Raw genomic sequence first — 18,606 nt, forward strand, 5'->3', positions numbered from 1 at the left:
GGGGAGAACTGACATGCTTACCCATGTTGAGTCTCCCGGTTGTGAGCACGGTCTGTCCCTCCATTTACTCTGCTCTTTGATTTCTCTCGAAAATGTCTTATAGTTTCCAGGGTACAGGAAACTTGTGCATCTTGTGTCAGCTTTTTTCCTAAGCGTTTGGTGTTTTTGAGGTGGTCATTAATGGTATTTTAAAAATTTCACTTTTCTGACTGTTTGTTGCCGGTGTATAGAAATGCAGTTGATTTTTACATAGTAACCTTGAATCCTTCCACCTTCTCCACCTAGATGCCTCCTACCTTGTGAAGATTTCCCCAGCTTCCTCATCTTCTCCCTGCCCTTCCTCTGCAGTATCACGTGCAGAGCTTTATCCGTAAACCTAGCCCACTGGATTGGGCTATTTCTTTCTAGGTCCACCTCCCCTACTAGACTGGGAACTCCTTGAAGCTGGGAGATGCCGGCCCTCTTTGGTTCAGCTTCTGTTCATTAAGGTCCAGCTCAAGTTCTGGCACACAGTAGGCATTGAGTGTCTGAGGGAAGAAGGAATAGATGGATGGATGGATGGATGGATGGATGGATGGTTGGTCGGATGGATGGATGGTTGGATGCATGGATGGATGGATGGACGGTTGGTTGGATGGATGGATGTTTGGATGGATGGACAGTTGGATGGATGGATGGATGGATGGATGGACGGTTGGATGGATGGGCGGATGGCTGGATGGACGGATGGTTGGATGGATGCATGGATAGATGAGGGAGGGAGAGAGAGAGTGAGAGATAGGGAGGAAAGGATGAACGGACAGATGGATGGATGGGAATTGTTCTTGTAAGTGCCGAAACTAAACCAGCCTTTTTTTGTTTCTGAATCTGCTGCAGCTTTCTGCATGCAACAGTGGTCTACATGCTGCCCAATGTTACCAGTAGACCAGTCTTCATAACTAACATTGTCCACATACTATGTGCCACACATTCTGCAGGCTCCTTGTAGGCCTCCTCTCATAGAACCTGCCGCATGCCTCCTCTCCCTCCTCTCTCCCCCTTGTTCAGAAGTTCTAGCAACTCACCTCTCTGTTGTTTCTTGAATCCATTAAACATGCTGCCTCTCCGCACCTTTGCACTTGTGTTCTCCCCTACCCAGAACCCTCTTTCCTCAGATGGCTGCCTGGCTTGCTCCGTCACCTCCTTTAGCCTCTGCTCAAAGCCTTCCCTGACCACCCCGTCTCAGACAGCCCCCCGCCACCCCAACACTCTCCATCGCTCTTACCTGGCTTTCTCCATTCAACATAGCAGGTTCATTCTCCAAGCTCATTACCGGCTCCTTCCCTTCCTCATTTGGTCTTCTGCACCATACTCCAAGGAAGCACCATGAGGGGTTGACGATAATGATGTCACATTTATTGAGCAGTTACTATGTGCCAAGCAGATTTCCAAATGCTTTCCATGGAGTAACTGACTTCACCTAATGGACACCCCCACGAGGCAGGTGCCGGTTTCTGAGACAGCTTGACGTTTGCCCACCTACTTATCCTCGGCATCTCTTCCATGTGGTCCCGTCTGCTGTGCACAAGGCTCACTCTGGTGGGGATGGGGGGGCTGTGTGCGAATCTGCCTGATTTCCTGGGCTTTCCTTCTGTTTAGTTTCGTGGACGACAGTGACAAACTTCTGCACATCAAGATAGAAGATTCCCCAGAAGCCAACATTTCCCCCTTTTTACGGCACCTCTGCCACTTCCTTGGTAAGGAACGATCTCTGACCAGGCAGTGGCTGGCCTGTGCCCAGGGACCAGAGGGGCTGTGGCACCTTGTCCACAGGCCTGTTCCTGAGGGTGACAGCCAGCACTGAGGAGAGGAAGGGCAGGGCCTAGCACCAGCCCAGCCAGGGTGGCCAGGCCCTAGGGCAAGCTCGGCCCTCAGGAGCTCTCGGCAGTGTGGGCAGTCACACATTTATTACCTCGGGGGACGTGGGGCTGAATAAGAGCTCCACATTGCCCATTGAGTGCCCCGTGTTGTGGCCCTGGCTGGATTGCTAGGCCCTCTAGGGTCTGGCCAGGCCCCAGTCCTGGGCTCACCGAGCCTCTTGGTCAGTGAGCACCTGTTGGTCCACTGTGGGTGCAGGCGTTCAGGGAGGCCTGCTCAGGCCTGGGCTCCGTCCCTGCCCTCCTGTCTGGTCTGCGGGTGGGGGGAGGGTAGAAGGAAAGCTCTGGGACCCTCCCAGCTCTGATCTCCGCGATCCCCCTGTGTGTGCACAGTGTCCCTTTAGCTCTCCCACCACACCTGGCCGTGACCGCTCATGGACGGTGGAACGGTCAGTCATTCGGGTCTCAGGATTGCCCTAGCGCACAGTGGCTGGAGAGAGTGAGGTCGAGTCGGGTCCAGGGCCTGGGCCCGGGTCTACTTGCTGTATCCAGTGCAGCCCTGGCTCGCCTGGCCGCCTGCTGGGGGGCATGCTGGAAGAGGACGTCCCTTATCTGCCCAGGAGGTTCAGCTATCACTTGACTAGTATTTGAGGTTGCGACTTGGCCTCATGTCCCGCGGCAGGGTGGCAGAGCCTGTGGCCGAGAGGGTCCCTCTCCAGCCCTGCCTTGCTGGGTGGCTCTGGGCCAGCCCTTAACTGTTCTGTGCTTCTGTTTCCTTGTCCATATGATGAGGTGCTTGGCTCATCAGCTCATGGTCCTCCTCCAGTGCTGACGGTCTGTGATTATCTCCGGTTCTTGGGGGTGACGGGACTAGCCTAGGAAGCCAGCTTGGCCTTCCTCCACACCTGGGCAAGGCAGCCTCAGGGGCTTCATTAGGTGTGATTATAGCTGACCTCCCTGGGCACAGCACAGAGTCTCATAGGTAGTCTACTGACCCCCCGGTTTCTAGATGACAGAACGGTGGCTTGGAGTACCACGCTCAGGCCCCACACCCTGTGAGTGGCAGTGTCAGGGTTCACACCTACGCCAGGCCACGCTGCCTCTGTCGGTACCCGAGTGCTGGGGTTGGGGGTGTGTGTGGAGGGACCATCCCTTTGTCCATCCCAGCCCGAGAGGCCAGCTGGTCATGGAGCTTCCTGGGCTGGAAGCCTGGAGAGCCAAGAAAAGACCTTTGCACGATCATGCTGACCCCCCAGGGTGGTTCTCTTGAACTGCCAGTGAGGTCTCAGGGTCCCTGTTTGCCAGGTGACAAAAGCGTGTCCCAGAGAGGTGACATGGCCAGCCAGGACCATGCTGTGCTGGGTCTGAACTCACTCCTGGACCTCGGGCTCACTGAACGTAGCAACTCACATTCAAGTCCCCCACTGTCCTCCTACCCCTTTCTTTCCTTTTGCAGAAATTCACCTCCAGCTTGGCTCGGTCATCCTGGTCTTTTCCACCCTGGGCATCAACCGTGGCTGTGTGGCCGTCTTGGCCTTCCTCATGCACTGGAACGAGCAGACCTTGAAGGTATGCATTGCCTGGTCAAGGCTTGGACTGCAGCTCCCTCCAGCAGGCAGGGTCAGAGCTGGACCTGGGAGGAAGGCGGCCCTAACTAGAGGGTTCGGGAAGAGAAGGATCTGGAAAGGGAACTGCAAGTCCAGTGCTTTACCCAGCATAGCACACCCAAGATCAAGGTCCCCAAGGTCTAGGCCAGAGGCTGAGGCTATTGCATGAGGGCCTGGGGCTTGGCGTAGGGGACAGGCCCAGGGACTCAGGCCGGGCAAGGCCACGGCCAGCAGCACCATGTATGTGTCCCCCGCTGCTGTCTGTCTGTCTACCAGGGTCCACTCAGCCTTCTCCAAGGAAGGTGCATTTTGGCTATTGGTTGGAGCCAGAGAACTATGACCCTGGCAGGGCTCCAAGGGCACCTGCTCCAACGGTCTTAATCCAGACTGGAGAAGGGGGTTAGAGACCTCTCACCACAAACCCCATGGAACCAGTGCTCCTGACGCCGAGGCACGAGGAGATGGTGGCTGGCCCTCAGGGAGACATAGTTTGTGCCAGACTTCAGAGGGCTTCGGTGGAGCCCCCAAACTCCCCTGTATGCTTGAGGCTATGCTGGAAGGAAGGGGAGGGTCAAAGAATGACCATGGTCAAGCCCATTGCCAATGGTTGTAGATATTGGCCCCCTGTGCTCTTTGGGGACATTGGTGGCTAGGAAGTGTCGGATGGCCAGCAATCCCACCTGGAGGTACCTACCCGAAGGGAGCAGAGCCAGGGCTCAGATGTTTGTGGGGTCCTGTTCGTAGCAGCGGGACTCACCATCGCCAAGACATAGGACACACGCCACGTAGGACGCCACGACACATGGCAGGATACTAAACAGGTGATCTCTCCACACTACGGAGTAGTCCTCAGCCTTACAAAGGAAGGACATTTTGACGCCTGCTGCCACGTGAATGAACCAGGGGGACGTTAGGTGCGAGAATGGGGAGTTGTTTCCTGGATGTGAACGTTCTGGAGGTGGACAGTGGTGACGGTCGCACAGCGTGGTGAATTCTTGCCTTTGAACCGTAGCTCCAAACACGGTGACAATGGGCCGTTTTCTGTTATGTCTGTTTTACCACGACTGAAAGAGAAAAGTGGACGCAGAGTCATGAGGCCTGGAGTGAGGCCCAGAGCCCGGGTCTCACCCTGTGCAAGGTGAATGGTCGGGGATCCTCGCCTGCTGGAGTGTTCTGGGGGTTTGCAGGGGGGAGGGGTGAAGTTGCTCGCACATCGGGAGGGAGGCCTGTGGCCTTGCTCCTGCAGGGACTGCTCTCCAGCCACCTCCCCGCAAAGGGGCTCAGGCCTGCAAGGGGCCTCTCCTTTGCTGCCTTGTTGAGCTGGAACGTGGAGGAAGAGAAGCAGGGGGAGCTGGGGGGAGGCAGGCCGAGCTCTCTGCCTGCAGGGGGCGTTCCAGGACTTGAACTGCCCCCCCCCGCCCCCGGAGTTTGGATGGGGCCATTTGGAGCCCTGGGGCCTGCAGTGGTCCTGGCTCCCTGATCTCTCACAGGGACATCTGGGCACGACAAGGTTGACAGCCTTGCAACTCTGATGTTTCGTGATGCTCCCCAGCCCTGACCAGCCAGCCACGGCCCTAGTGGCTTCCAGAGCTGGCTGGGCCGAGAACAGAGAGAGGCCTCCCACCTGGCTCTGAGTTCTCCAGCAGCGAGGGCCAGGCCCCCCTGGCGACAGTGCACGTGTTGGCCTGCACTCTGACCTTTACCGGCCCCTGCATGACTCCAGGAGGGAGGTTGAGGCCCGTCCGGGTGTGGCTGTCCGGCTCAGTGGTCATTGAAGGACAGGTGCCTGGGCCCCTGAGGGCCAGATCGTCCTTGCTCTTGGGAGAAGCCCCCGGGCTCCCATCCTGGGGCAGCAAACTCAGCCTCACGTACAGGAAAGTCCTGTTGCTGGGCGTTCTGCCCTGAGTCGCCGTCTAGAGAACTCGCGACAGAAGGAGCTGTGGGCAGGACGGACTGCCGCGGGGACCTTGCTGGGTCCTTTCCAGACTGCGTCAGTCCTGGGTGGCGGTTAGGTTTTCTTGCTACCAAGCAAGGCCCTGGATTGCTGACAGAGGTTGACCGGGGCTCAGCTCTGCTGCTGCCCGGGGTCCAGAGAGACGGTCCCCCCTCCTGTTGTCTTTGTGGTCTTGGGGGCAACTGTTCCCCTGGCTGTTGTTAGCTCAGAGGTGATGGTCAGAGCCCAGGGCACTGGCAAGAAAAAGGGGAGGGAAGTGTGGGCCACTCTTGGGCAATATACTGCTTCCTGGGGTTTATGGTCCCTACTCCGTTCCTTGGGGTACCAAGATCAGGAATGGGAAGCTGAGGGATGAACTGGAGGAATCTGGCACCCGGGGCCACCGTGCCTGTCCTTGGCTTTCAAAGCTTTGGCATAAGAGTGGATGGGCTCCCAGAGCCAGCGAGCCCTTAAGAAACCTATTTCAGCTCCTTTAACCTACTGGGAGTAACTTTGTTCCTTAAAGGTCTTCAGAGGGAGAAAAAAAAAAAAAAGAACAAAACCACAAACCAACTGCTGAGGCATTGTACTAGCTAACGCTGGCAGAGGGCTTCCCATATGCGTTTGCAAGGACTTCATGTGTGTTGAAAACCCAGTGACCCCACAGCATGTTATTAACTGTTTGGCAGGAGGTCTAGAGAGGCTGAATAATTTGCCCAAGGCCCCCCAGTTGTAAGTAGCGGAATCCAAAGCCACATGACCCAGTTAGTTTCAGAATCTGGGCTTTCCAAGGGGCCCTAGGGCAGCAGGGGGAGCTCTGGCCTGTCATCTGAAGAATCGGGCAGTGAGCTGGCTGCCACCCATTTCTGAGAGTTACCTGGCCATGACTCCCCGCCCCCCCCCCCAAACCGCTTCTACCCACAGGTGTTCGCTGTGTCCCAGCAGGTGCTCTGTGGGCTGGAAAGGGGTTGTGAACAGTCAGCATGGGGGACCATGGTTACACTTTGTCCTCAAAGGACCAATCTGACCTGACCAGGACTTAATAATCCTTACAACTACATAGCTCTGCCCGGGGTACCATGGATATTTCCCCCCATAACGGCAAAATGCACATATCACATCTGTCATTTTTTTTTTTTAGGTTTTTTTAAAAAAATTATTTGACAGAGTTCACAAGTAGGCAGAGAGGCAGGCAGAGAGAGAGAGCAGAGGAAGCAGGCTCCCTGCTAAGCAGAGAGCCCGATGTGGGACTCAATCCCAGGACCCTGAGATCATGACCGGAGGCTTTAAACCGCTGAGCCACCCAGGCGCCCCCATCTCTGTCATTTTTAAGCACACAGTTCAGCAGTGTTAAATACATTCCCTGTGGTGCAGCCAGTCTCCAGAATTCTTTTCATCTTGCAGAACTGGAACTCTGCATCTCTCTAGTCCCTTCTGACCCCAGCCCCTGGCAACTACCATGCTACTTTCTGTGTCTATAAACTTGACTACTCTAGCTACCCCATATAAGTGGAATCACATAGTATTTGCCCTTTTGTGACTGGCTTATTTCACTTAGCATAATATTCTTAAGGTTTGTTCATGTTACATCATGTGTTCAAATTTCCTTGCTTTTTAAGGCTGCATACTATTCTGTTATATGTGGTATTCACCAGTGAGTCCCTCTGGGCCTGGTGCTTTCTCTTTTGGGAGATCTTTTTTTCTATTGATTCGATTTCTTTAATAGATATAGGCCTATTCAGATTGTGTGATTTTTGTGTGAGTTTTGGCAGATTTTGTCTCTCAAGGAATTGGTCTATTTCATCTAGATTCTATGTGGACATGGCGTTGTTCATAGTATTCCTTTATTATCCTTTTAATGTCCATGGGCTCTGTACTGATGTCTCATTTTTCATTTCTGATATTAATAATTTGTATTTTCTTCCTTTTCTTAGTAACCTGGCCAGAGGCTTATCAATTTTGCGGCTTAAAAAAAAAAGATTTTATTTATTTACTTTACAGAGAGATCACAAGTAAGCAGAGAGGCAGGCTCTGGCTGAGCAGAGAAAGATTTTATTTATTTACTTTACAGAGAGATCACAAGTAAGCAGAGAGGCAGGCTCTGGCTGAGCAGAGAGCCCGATGAGGGCTCGATCCCAGGATCCTGAGATCATGACCCGAGCTGAAGGCAGAGGCTTAACTCACTGAGCCACCAGGGCACCCTGTGGCTTTTTTTTCTCCCCCCAAAGAACCAGCTTTAGGTTTCACTGAATTTTTTTTCCTGTTGATTTTCTGTTTTCAATGTCATTAATACCCGCTTTAATGTTTTAAACATTTTATTGATTTTTGAGAGAGAGGGGATGGGGAAGAGCAGAGGTGGAGGGAGAAAGTCCCAAGCAGACTCCCCACTGAGCACAGAGCCCAATGGGAGGCTCCATCCCGACGACCCCAATATCATGACCTGAACTGAAACCAAGAGTTGGAAGTTCAACTGAGCCGCAGGCGCCCCTGCTTTAATTTTTACTATTTCTTTTTTTTTTCCTATTTATTTTGGGCTTCATTTACTCTTCTATTTTTCATTTCCCAAGAGGGAAGCTTAGATGATTGATTTAGATGAACATTCATCTTGGTGAATGTTCCATTTGAGCTTGAGAAGAATGTGTATTCTCTTGTTCGATGGACTATTTCTACAGATGTCAGTTATATTGAGTTAATTAATGGTGCCGTCAAGTTCAGCTGTGGTCGTACTGATTTTCTGCCTGTTCTATCTGTCCATTACCAATAGAGAGGTGATAAAAGTCTCTGTGACAGTGGAGTCATCTGTTCCTCCTTGCAGTTCTGTCACTTTTTGCCTCACATACACTGATGCTCTGTGAGGTACATACCCGTGTGTGTGTATCTGTATATATACACACATTTTATTTATCCCTTCTTCTGTTGATGGGCACTTGGGTTACTTCCACCTTTTGTCTATTTTGTGAATAATGTTGCTGTGAACATGGGTGTATGAATATCTCTTTGAGATCCTGTATTCAATTATTTTTCTTTTTACTTTACTCTATTAAGAAATAATTGATGTGTAACATTATATTAGTTTCAGGTATACAACAATTATTCAGTGATCACTATAAAATGATAACATCCACCACCACATATAGTTAAAAAAAATTTTTTTTTGTGATGAGAACTTTTAAGATCTACTCTCCTAGCAACTTTTAAAATAAACAATACAATGTGAACCATAGTCACCATCCTGTATATATCCATAGGACTGATTTATTTTGTAATTGGGAGTTTGTACATTTTGACCACTTTTCACCCATATTGCCCAGCCCTGGCCCCTACCTCTGGCAACCATTACTCTAGTCTCTGTGTCTGAGTTAAGCATTTTTTTTTTTTTTTTGGTGCTTCTCTATCTGACTTACTTCACTTAGCATGATGCCTTCAAGGTCCATCCATGTGGTCACAAATGGCAGGATTTCCTCCTTTTTAATGGTTGAATAATATTCTGTTGTGTGTTCCATTCCATTCCACATCTTCCTAATCCATTCATCCGTCACTGGCCACTTAGGTCGTTTCCATATTTTGGCTATTGTGAATAATGCTGCAGTGAACATGGGGTACAGATACTTTTTTGGGTTAGTATATATTTTTTAAAGATGTTGTTTATTTATTTGATAGAGATCACAAGTAGGCAGAGAGAAAGAGGAGGAAGCAGGCTTCCTGCTAAACCTGATGCAGGGCTTGATCCTAGGACCCTGGGATCATGACCTGAGCTGAAGGCAGAGGCTTTAACCCACTGAGCCACCCAGGTGCCCCTGGGTTAGTATTTTTGTTTCCTTTGGATGAATACTCAGAAGTGGGATCCTGGATCATATATGGGAGTTCTGTTCTTAATTTTTTGATGAACCTCCATACAATTTCCTAGTAGCTGCACCAATTTACATTTCCATCAGCCATGCATAAGGGTTCCCTCTTTTCCTCATCCTTTTCAGCACTTGTTATTTCTTCCATTTTTGGTAATAGCCAAAACGAGATATTGCCAGGTGTGAGGCGATATCTCATTAGTGGTTTTGATTTGCATTTCCCTGATGATAAGTAATGTTGAGCCCCTTCTCAAGTATATCTTGACCATCTGTATGTCTTCTTTGGGAAAATGTCTATCCAGATCTTCTGCTCTATTTAAAATCAGATTCCCCCCCCCTTTGGGTTGCAAGAGTTCTTTATATATGTTGGATATTAACCCCTTACTAGATGTGTGATTTACAGATATTTCCTCCCATTCCATAGGTTGCCTTTTCACTTTGTTGATGGTTTTCCTTCATGGTGTAAAAGCTTTTTAGTTTGATGTAGTCCCGCTTGTTTATTTTTGTTCTTGTTACTTTTGCTTTTGGTATCAAATCCAAAATATCATCACCAAGACTGATATCAGGGAGCTTACTCGATATGTTTTCTTTTGAGCACTATGGGTTCAGGTCTTATATTCAAGCCTTTAATTTTTGGGGGGTTGATTTTTGTGCATGGAGTAAGACATGGTCCAGTTTCCCTATTTTGCGTGTGGCTGTCCAGCTTTCCCAATGCCATTTATCGAAGAGACTGACCTTTACCCGCATATATTCTCATCTCTTTTGTCATAATTTTTTAAAAGATTTGTCTATTTATTTATTTGATAGAGACACACAGCGGGAGAGGGAACACAAGCAGGGGGAGTGGGAGAGGGAGAAGCAGGCTTCCTGCTGAGCTGGGAGACCGATGTAGAGCTTGATCCCAGGACCCTGAGATCATGACCTGCACCGAAGGCAGACACCTAACAGCTGAGCCCTCCTTTGTCATATAAATTAATTGAAAATGTATGTGTGGGTTTATTTCTAGATCGTTTTGTTCCATTGATCTTGGTATATATTTTTATGCTCATACCATACTGCCTTGATTACTATAGCTTTGTAATATAGTTCAAAATCAGGATGTGATACCTCCAGCTTTGTTCTTCTTTCTCAAGATTGTTCTAGCTACTTGAGGGTCTTTTATGGCTTTATGCATGTTTAAGGATGGTTGTTCTAGTTCTGTGAAAAATTCCATTGGAATTTTGGTAGGGATTATATTGAATCTGTAGATGGCTTTGGGTAGTACAGACATTTTAACAATATTAATTCTTCTAATTCATGAGCATGGAATATCTTTCTATTTATTTGTTTCTTCCTCAGTTTCTTTTTATCAATATCTTATAATTTTCAGTGTACAGGTTTTCACCCCTTGGTTAAATTTATCCCTAGGTATTTTGTTCTCTTTGATGCAGTTGTAAATGCTTTCTTAATTTCTCTTTCTGATAGTTTATTTTTAATGCATAGAAATGCACCTGATTTTTTAAAAATTTTTATTCATTTATTTATTTGACAGAGAGATCACAAGTAGTCAGAGAGGCAGGCAGAGAGGGAGGGGGAAGCAGACTCACTACTGAGCAGAGAGCCCGATGCGGGGCTCGATTCCAGGACCCTGAGACCATGACCTGAGCCAAAGGCAGAGGCTCAACCCACTGAGCCACCCAGGTGCTCTGCACCTGATTTTTGTACATTGATTTTGTATCTTGTAACTTTACTGAATTTGTTCATTAGTGCTGACACTTTTTTGATGGAGACTTTAAGGCCTTTTTTTCCTTTTTCTTTTCCTTTTCATTTTTTCTTTCTTAGGTTTTATTTCTAAGTAATCTCTATACCCAGTGTGGGGCTCAAACCCAGAACCCTGAAATTAAGAGTTGTATGCTCCACCAACGGAGTCAACCATGTACCCTTCAAGATATTTTTGGTTTCTCTTTTGATTTCTTCATTGACCCATGGGTTGTTCAGTAATATCCATATATGTGTGCATTTTCCAATTTTTTCTTAAAATCACCTTGTAGTTTTATACCATAAAACTAGGAAAGATGCTTGATAATATTTCAGTCTTCTCAAATTTATTATGATCTGTTTTGTGGCCTAACATCTGTCCTAGAGGCTGTTCCATGTGCACTTGAGAGGAATGTGTAGTCTACTGCTTTGGGATGGAATGTTTTGTAAATGTCTTTTAAGTCCATCTGGTTTATTGTATCATTTAAGGCCAGTGTTTCCTTATTGATTTTCTGTCTGGATGACCTATCTGTTGATGAAAGTGGGGGACTAGGGCTCTTGGGTGGCTCAGTTGGTTAGGTGACTGCCTTTGCCTGGGATCATGATCTCAGAGTTCCAGGATCGAGTCCTGCATTGGACTCCCAGCTCCGTGGGGAGTCTGCTTCTCCCTCTGACCTTCTCCCCTCTCATGCTCTCTCTCTCTCAAACAAATAAATAAAATCTTAAAAAGAAAGAAAGAAAGTGGGGTATTAAGGTCCCCTTCTATTAATATATTGCTGTCTATTTCTCTCTTTAGGTCTGTTAACATTTACTTTATATATTTAGGTGCTCCTGTGTTGGGTGCATAATTATTTATAAATGTTATATATCTTTGTTGAATTGATTCATTTATCGTTACGTAATGACATTCTTTGTCTCGTATTGCAGTCTTTGTCTTAAAGTCTGTTTTTTCTTTTACTTTCTTTTTTTTCTTTTTTAAAGATTTTATTTATGTATTTGTCAGAGAGAGAGAGAGAGAGTGAGTAGTAGGCAGAGGGAGAAGCAGGATTCCCGTCGAGCAGAGAGCCCGATGTGGGACTGGATCCCAGGACTCTGGGATCGTGACCTGAGCCAAAGGCAGAAGCTTAACTGACTGAGCCACCCAGGCTCCCTGAGGTCTATTTTTTCTGATACAAGGATAGCAGCCCGAGCTTTCTTCTGGTTTCCATTTGCATGGAGTATCTTTTGCTGTCCCTTCGCTTTCAGTCTGTGTGTATCTGAACATTGGAGTGTCTTGGGCAGCATATAGATGGGACATCATCATTTAGTCCCTCTGTATCTTTTGATGAGAGAATTTAGTCCATTCACATTTAAGGTAATTATTGCTAGGTATGGACTTACTGCCATTTCGTTAGCTGTTTTTTGGCTGTGTCTGTAATTCCTTTTTCCCTTCTCTTGCACTCCTCCTTTGTGATTTGGTGGTTTTTTCCATAGTGGAATGCTTATTCCTTTATCTTTTGTGTATCTATTATAGGTTTTGAGGCTTACATAAAACAACTTATAACAGTCTGTCTTCAGTTGATAACAACTTAAATTTGCACACAGTCTAAAGCTCTGCATCTTTACTCCACAGCCCCCACGTTTTGTGGTTTCGATGTCACAATCTACATCTTTTTGTCTTTTATGTCATTACAGAATTATTGGGGTTACAGCTGTTTGTACTATTTTTGTCTTTGAACCTTCATGCTAGATTTATAAGTGAACCCACCATGTCCACATTAGATTATTCTGAATTTTACTTTATTAGTGATATTTATGGATGCCTGTTTTCCTGATACTAGTCAGTGCCATTTCATTTCAGCCGAAAGAAGTAAAGACCAGTAAAGCTGGTCTAGAGGTGATTAACGTCTTCAATTCTTTTTTTTTTTTTTTTTAAGATTTTATGTATTTATTTGACAGAGAGAGAGAGCACAAGTAGGCAGAGAGGCAGGCGGGGTGGGGAGAGCAGGCTCCCTGCTGAGCAGAGAGCCCGATGTGGGGCTCAATCCCAGGACCCTGGGATTATGACCCGAGCTGAAGGCAGAGGCTTAACCCACTGAGCCACCCAGGCGCCCCTCTGTAGAGTATTCTTGGTGGGCAGGTTTTTTTCTTTTAGCACTTTGAATATATCCCCTTACTTCCTTCTAATCTGCAGAGTTTCTGCTGAAAATCTGCTGAGAGTTTAATGGGGCTTCCCTCCTGGGTACCAAGTTGTTTTTCCCTTGTTGCTCTTAAGATTCCCTCCTTGTCTTTAACTTTCGACAATTTAATTGTGATAAGTCTTGGTGTGGATCTCTTTGGGTGCATCTTTTTTGGAATTCTTTGGACTCTGGGTATCTATTTCCTTTTCCAGGCTAGGGAAGTATGCAGTATTATTTTTTTCAGAGAAGTTGTCTGTCCCTTTCTCTTTCTTGTCCTTCTGGGACCCCTGTAATGTTAATGTTGATTCTCTTGGTATTGCCCATAAGTCCCTTAAGCTATGCTCACTGTTTTTCTTTTTTCTTTTCCTTCCTTCCTTCCATCTTTCTTCTCTTCTTCTCCTGCTTTGATTCTGCTCCACTGTCCTTCAGTCCACAGACCTTTTCTTCCACTTCATGTGTCTGTGGTTGAATATTCCCATTGTATTTTTTCAGTTCAGTTATTGTATTCCTCAACCCTGTGACGTGTTGGGTACTTTATGTTTTCTCTCTCTTAGCTGGATTCTCATTTTGTTCATGCAATGTTTTCCGGAACTCGGTGAGCATCTTTATGGCATGAACTCTTTATCCGATAAATCACTTGTCTCCGTTTCATTAAGATGTTTTTATGGGATTTTATCTTTTTTTTTTTTTTAAAGATTTTATTTATTTATTTGACAGAGATCACAAGCAGGCAGAGAGGCAAGCAGAGAGAGAGAGAGAGGAGGAAGCAGGCTCCTTGCTAAGCAGAGAGCCCGATGCGGGGCTTGATCCCAGGACTCTGAGATCATGACCTGAGCCAAAGGCAGAGGCTTAACCCACTGAGCCACCCAGGTGCCCCATATGAGATTTTATCTTTTTCTTTCATTTGATTGTATTCCTGGTTTTTGTTTTTGTTTTTCGTTTTCTTTGACTCTGTTGGTTTCTATGCATTAGAGAAAACAGCCACCTTTGAAGGAGTGACCTTGTGTCGGAAATGAACCTTCTGGTTCAACCCTTTCCTAGTTCTTGGTTGTCTCTCAAACATTTCCCAGCTTGCTTTGTTCTTAGTGGCTCCCAGTAGCTGAAGGTTTGCCAGGACCTTTCAGTGCCCTAAAGGGGAGGGTCTCAGTCTGCACCTGGATTCAGGCTGATTGGAAGCAGACTTAAAAATATGTAAATACATCTTTTTCAGGGGAAGACCAGAAGATAGGCATGCCTGTTTGCTCCTTTTGCACTGAGCCCTGAGATGAATTATTTCTTGTTTTGCCACTGTGCTGTTGAACCCATAAACACAAGCCCCACTGGCCACCTGCTTTCAGTTATTTTGGGTAAATATCCAGAGTAGAATTGCTGGATCATATGGTAATTCTATTTTTACTTTTTTGAGTAATCACTGTACTGTTTTCCGTGCCAGTTACACCATTTTACATTCCCACCAACGGCGCACAAGGGTTCCAGTTTCTCCACATCGTTACCAGCACTTCTATTTTCCTGTTGTTGTTTTTAATTAAATAATAGCCATCCTGATGGGTATGAGCTGGTATCTCATTGTAGCTTTTTTCTCTTTTTATTGGGTTAAAATACACATAATGTAACATTTAGCATCTTAACCACTTTTTTTTTTTTTTAAGATTTATTTTAGAGAGAGAGCATGTGCAAGTGGGAGGCAGGGCAGAGGGAGAGAGAATTTCCAGAAGACTCCACACTGACTGTGGAGCCTGACATGGGCTTGATCTCATGACCCTGAGATCATGACCTGAGCCAAAACCAAGAGTTGGACGCTTAATTGACTGAACCATCCAGGCGTCCCTAAAACATTTTTTTAAAAGTGTGCAGTTCAGTGGTATTAAGTGCTTTCTAACCATCATCCATCCCCAGAACTCTTCTCGTCTTGTAAAACAAACTCTGTACCCATTAAACAGTAACTTCCTGTTCTCCCCACCCCCGAGCCCTGCAACCACCATTCTGCTCCCTGTGTCTGTGATTTCAGCTACTCTAGACTCCTCCTATCGGTGGATTATACAATATTTGTCTCTTTTTTGCCTGGTTTATATCACTTCTCCTAATTGTTGAGAAAATCCATATTGTCGCGTGTGTCAGAATTTCCTTCTTTTTAAAGACGGAATAATATTCCGTGGTGTATGTATGTCACGTTTTGTTTTTCTGTTTGTCCATTGATGGATGCTTGGGGTCCCCCATGTTTTAGACACTGAACAGTGCTGCTGCAGATACGGGTGTACTAACATCTCTTCAAGACCCTGGGTTCAGTTCTTTTGGGTAGATACCCGGAAGTGAAATAGCTCGATTATATGGTATCTCTATTCTTAATTTTTTAATAAAGATTTTATTTATTTGCTTGAGAGAAAGCCAGAGACAGAGCGTGAGCGGAGGGGGAGGGGGAAGAGGAAGAGGCAGAAGCAGGCTCCCCGCTGAGCAGAGAGCCTGATGCGGGTCTTGATCCCAAGACCTTGGTAAAATGACCTGAGCCGAAGGCAGACGCTTAGTCAGTTGAGCCACCCAGGTGCCCCTCTGTTTTTAATTTTTTGAGGAATTTCCATACTGTTTTTCCATAGCGGCTGCACCATTTTACATTCCCACCAACAGTGCAGAAGGGTTCAAGTTCTTCACCCCCTTGCCAATGCTTGTTGTGTTCTGGTTTTTAAAAAATATAATAATTATCTTCATGGGTGTGACGTGGTATCTCATTGTAGTTTTGATTTGCATTTCCCTAATGATTAGTGGTGTTGAGCAAAATTTTTTATCTGCTTATTGATCGTTTATCTGTCTTTTGGAGAAATGTCTATTCAAGTTCTTTGCCTATTTTTTAATTGGATTGTTTGGGGTTTTTTTTTTGGTTGAGTTTGAGGAGCTCTTTCTATATTCTTCATATGAACACCTGAACGTCAATCAGATACATGATTTGGGAATGTTTCCTCCTATCCTGTGGCTGCCTTTTCACTCTGTGGATCGTGTCTTTTGATGCATAGAAGTTTGTTATTTTTAAAGTTTTAAAAATTAACATATAATGTATTATTTGCTTCAGGGGTGCAGGTCTGTGAATCATCAGTCTTACAGAATTCACAGCACTCACCGTAGCACATGCCCTCCCCAATGTCCATCACCCGCCACCCCATCCCTCCCCCCACCCCCCAGCAACCTTCTGTCTGTTACCCGAGACTAAGCAGAAGTTCATTATTTTGATGTAGTCCACTTTGTCCTTTTTTTTTTTTTTTAAGATTTTTTAAAAAATTTATTTGTCAGCGAGAGAGGGAGCACAAGCAGGCAGAGAGGCAGGCAGGCGGTGGGGGGAAGCAGGCTCCCTGATGAGCAGAGAGCCCGATGCGGGGCTCGATCCCAGGACCCTGAGATCATGACTTGAGCCGAAGGCAGCGGCTTAACCGACTAAGCCACCCGGGGGGCCCCAATTTGCCCATTTTTTAATCACCTGTGCTTTTGACGTCTTGGAGAAATCATTGCCAAATCCAAGTTATAAAGCATTTGTCCTATGTTTTTATCTAGGATTTTTATAGCTTAAGCTCTCACATTTAAGTCTTCAATCATTTTGATTTTTGCACACGCTGTGAGATAGGGGTCCGGCTTGGCTCTTCTGTGTGTGGATTTCCAGCTTTCCCAGCATCATTTGTTGACAAGACTGCCCTTTCTTCTCCGAATGGTTTTGGCAGTCTCGTTCAAGGCACTTGGCCCTACGTGCGAGGGCTTATTTCTGGGCCGTCTGTCCTGTTCCTTTGGTCTAAATGTCCGTCTGTGTGCCAACACCACACTGTTTTGATCACTGTAGTTTTGTAATAGCTTCAGAGATTTGAAATCAGGAAGCATGAGAATTCCAGTGCTGTTCTCCTTTCTCAAGATTGTTTTGGCATTTGGGGTCTCTTGCGATTCCATATGAATTTCAGGATGGGTTTCTCAGTTTCTGCAAGAAATGCTATTGGGATCCGGTAGAGATTGCATTAAATCTACAGAGGCTTTGGGTAGTCCCGGCATCCTAACAGTATCGTCTTCTGAGCCACGTACAGAGGATGTCTTCCCATTTATTTGTGTCTTTTTAAGTTTCTTCCAACCATGCTTTGTAATTTTCAGGGTACTCCTTGGTTAAATTTATTCCTAAATATCAGATTCCTTTCGATGCCATTGTAAGTGGAATTTGTTCTTAACTGACTTTTCAGATTTCATCATTAATGTATACAGATGCAACTGATTTGGAGTGTGGGATTTCGTAATGGGGCAACATCGCTAAATTCATTTATTCTGACAGATTTTTGTTTCAGTGTAATCTTTAAAGGTTTCTATACATACAGCCATGTCACCTGCAAACAGGTAATTTTACTTCTCCAATTTGGACTCCCTGTTGCGCTCCCTCCCTCCCTCCTTTCCCCACTTCCTTCCTGCCTCCCTCCCTCCCTTTGGTGGTTAGGACTTCTAGTATAATGTTAAGCAGAAGCGATAAAAGCGGGCATCCTTGTCCTTTTCCTGATCTTAGAGGAAAAGCTCTCTGTCTTGCACCAGTATGTCACCCTGGGCTTGTTGTCCATGGCCTTTATTACGTTCGGGTGCATTTTTCTCTTCCTAGTTTGCTGAGGCCCCGCTTTGACCTTTTCCTTTTTCCTCTGTCTTCAGTCTAGATGGAGACCGGCTTGTCCTCTTCCTTCCTGTGCACTTGAAAGCAAGCGGCTTCCGTTTCCCTCCTTTGGAGAATTCCTCCCACAGTGCTCTTCCCGTTCCGGTGAATTTATCCGTTCACAGCGCAAACCTTTGTCGAGGCGGCATTGTGTGTCGGGCTTGGCCATGGTGCGCTCCTACCCACGGGATTTTTCGCCCACGTTGTCTGAAGCTTCACGGGGGCCATCTGAAGTAGGAGGGGTCCCTGCCTCCATGTCCAGCAGCAGAGGGACTCGCTCAAGACAGAGCGGGGCTCCCATGGCTCCTGCATCGGTGCTGGCCCGCTGCTGCCTCTGTGTCCCGCCGCGAAGCCATGCTGCTGGCCCCTGGGCAGATGCCTCCCGTCCCGCCGCTGTATGTAGGTGGAAAGGCCCCGGTCCCATCCCAAAGTCCGCTTTCTCCTCCTTGCATTGACAGAAGTCCTGGGCCCATGTCAAGAAGTGCAAAAACAACGTGCATCCCAGCCAGGGCTTGGTGGCTCAGCTGTCCGAGTGGGAGAAGGTCATCCTTGGAGACTCCGTCACAGACATCTTGGATCCGCTCTGCTGATCTTCTCTGTGGTCCAGCTCCGGGTCCGGAGGGCTTCCCGGGGGTAGTGGGCCAGGCCGTGTAACCAGGTTGGTGTGGAAAGAGAAGGCCTTTGCCGCCTGGAGTCCTGTGTCAGCCTCTTGCAGCTCTGCTCTGGCTCCTCGTCCACACCCTGGAGCAGGTGTTCTCTGCCCAGACTCCGGGAGAACCCCCGTCCCAGGGTCCCCCCGCCCCACTCGATGGAGG

General features: G+C 47.1%; 1 protein-coding gene across 3 annotated transcripts in view; it reads left to right on the plus strand.

Annotated features, from left to right (window-relative positions):
- STYXL1 (serine/threonine/tyrosine interacting like 1) overlaps positions 1 to 18,484 on the plus strand; it is a 60,797-nt gene extending 42,313 nt beyond the window's left edge. For all 3 annotated transcript variants that reach the window (XM_044232830.1, XM_044232831.1, XM_044232832.1), the window contains exons 7-9: positions 1,639 to 1,736; positions 3,313 to 3,425; positions 18,250 to 18,484. In XM_044232830.1, the coding sequence (XP_044088765.1) occupies positions 1,639 to 1,736; positions 3,313 to 3,425; positions 18,250 to 18,381 (343 nt within the window). In that variant the 3' untranslated portion in view covers positions 18,382 to 18,484. The remainder of the gene's footprint in view (positions 1 to 1,638; positions 1,737 to 3,312; positions 3,426 to 18,249) is intronic.
- The last annotated feature ends 122 nt before the right edge of the window (positions 18,485 to 18,606 follow it).

Source organism: Neovison vison, chromosome 14, assembly GCF_020171115.1.
Source record: "Neovison vison isolate M4711 chromosome 14, ASM_NN_V1, whole genome shotgun sequence".
Taxonomy (NCBI): Eukaryota; Metazoa; Chordata; class Mammalia; order Carnivora; family Mustelidae; genus Neogale; species Neogale vison.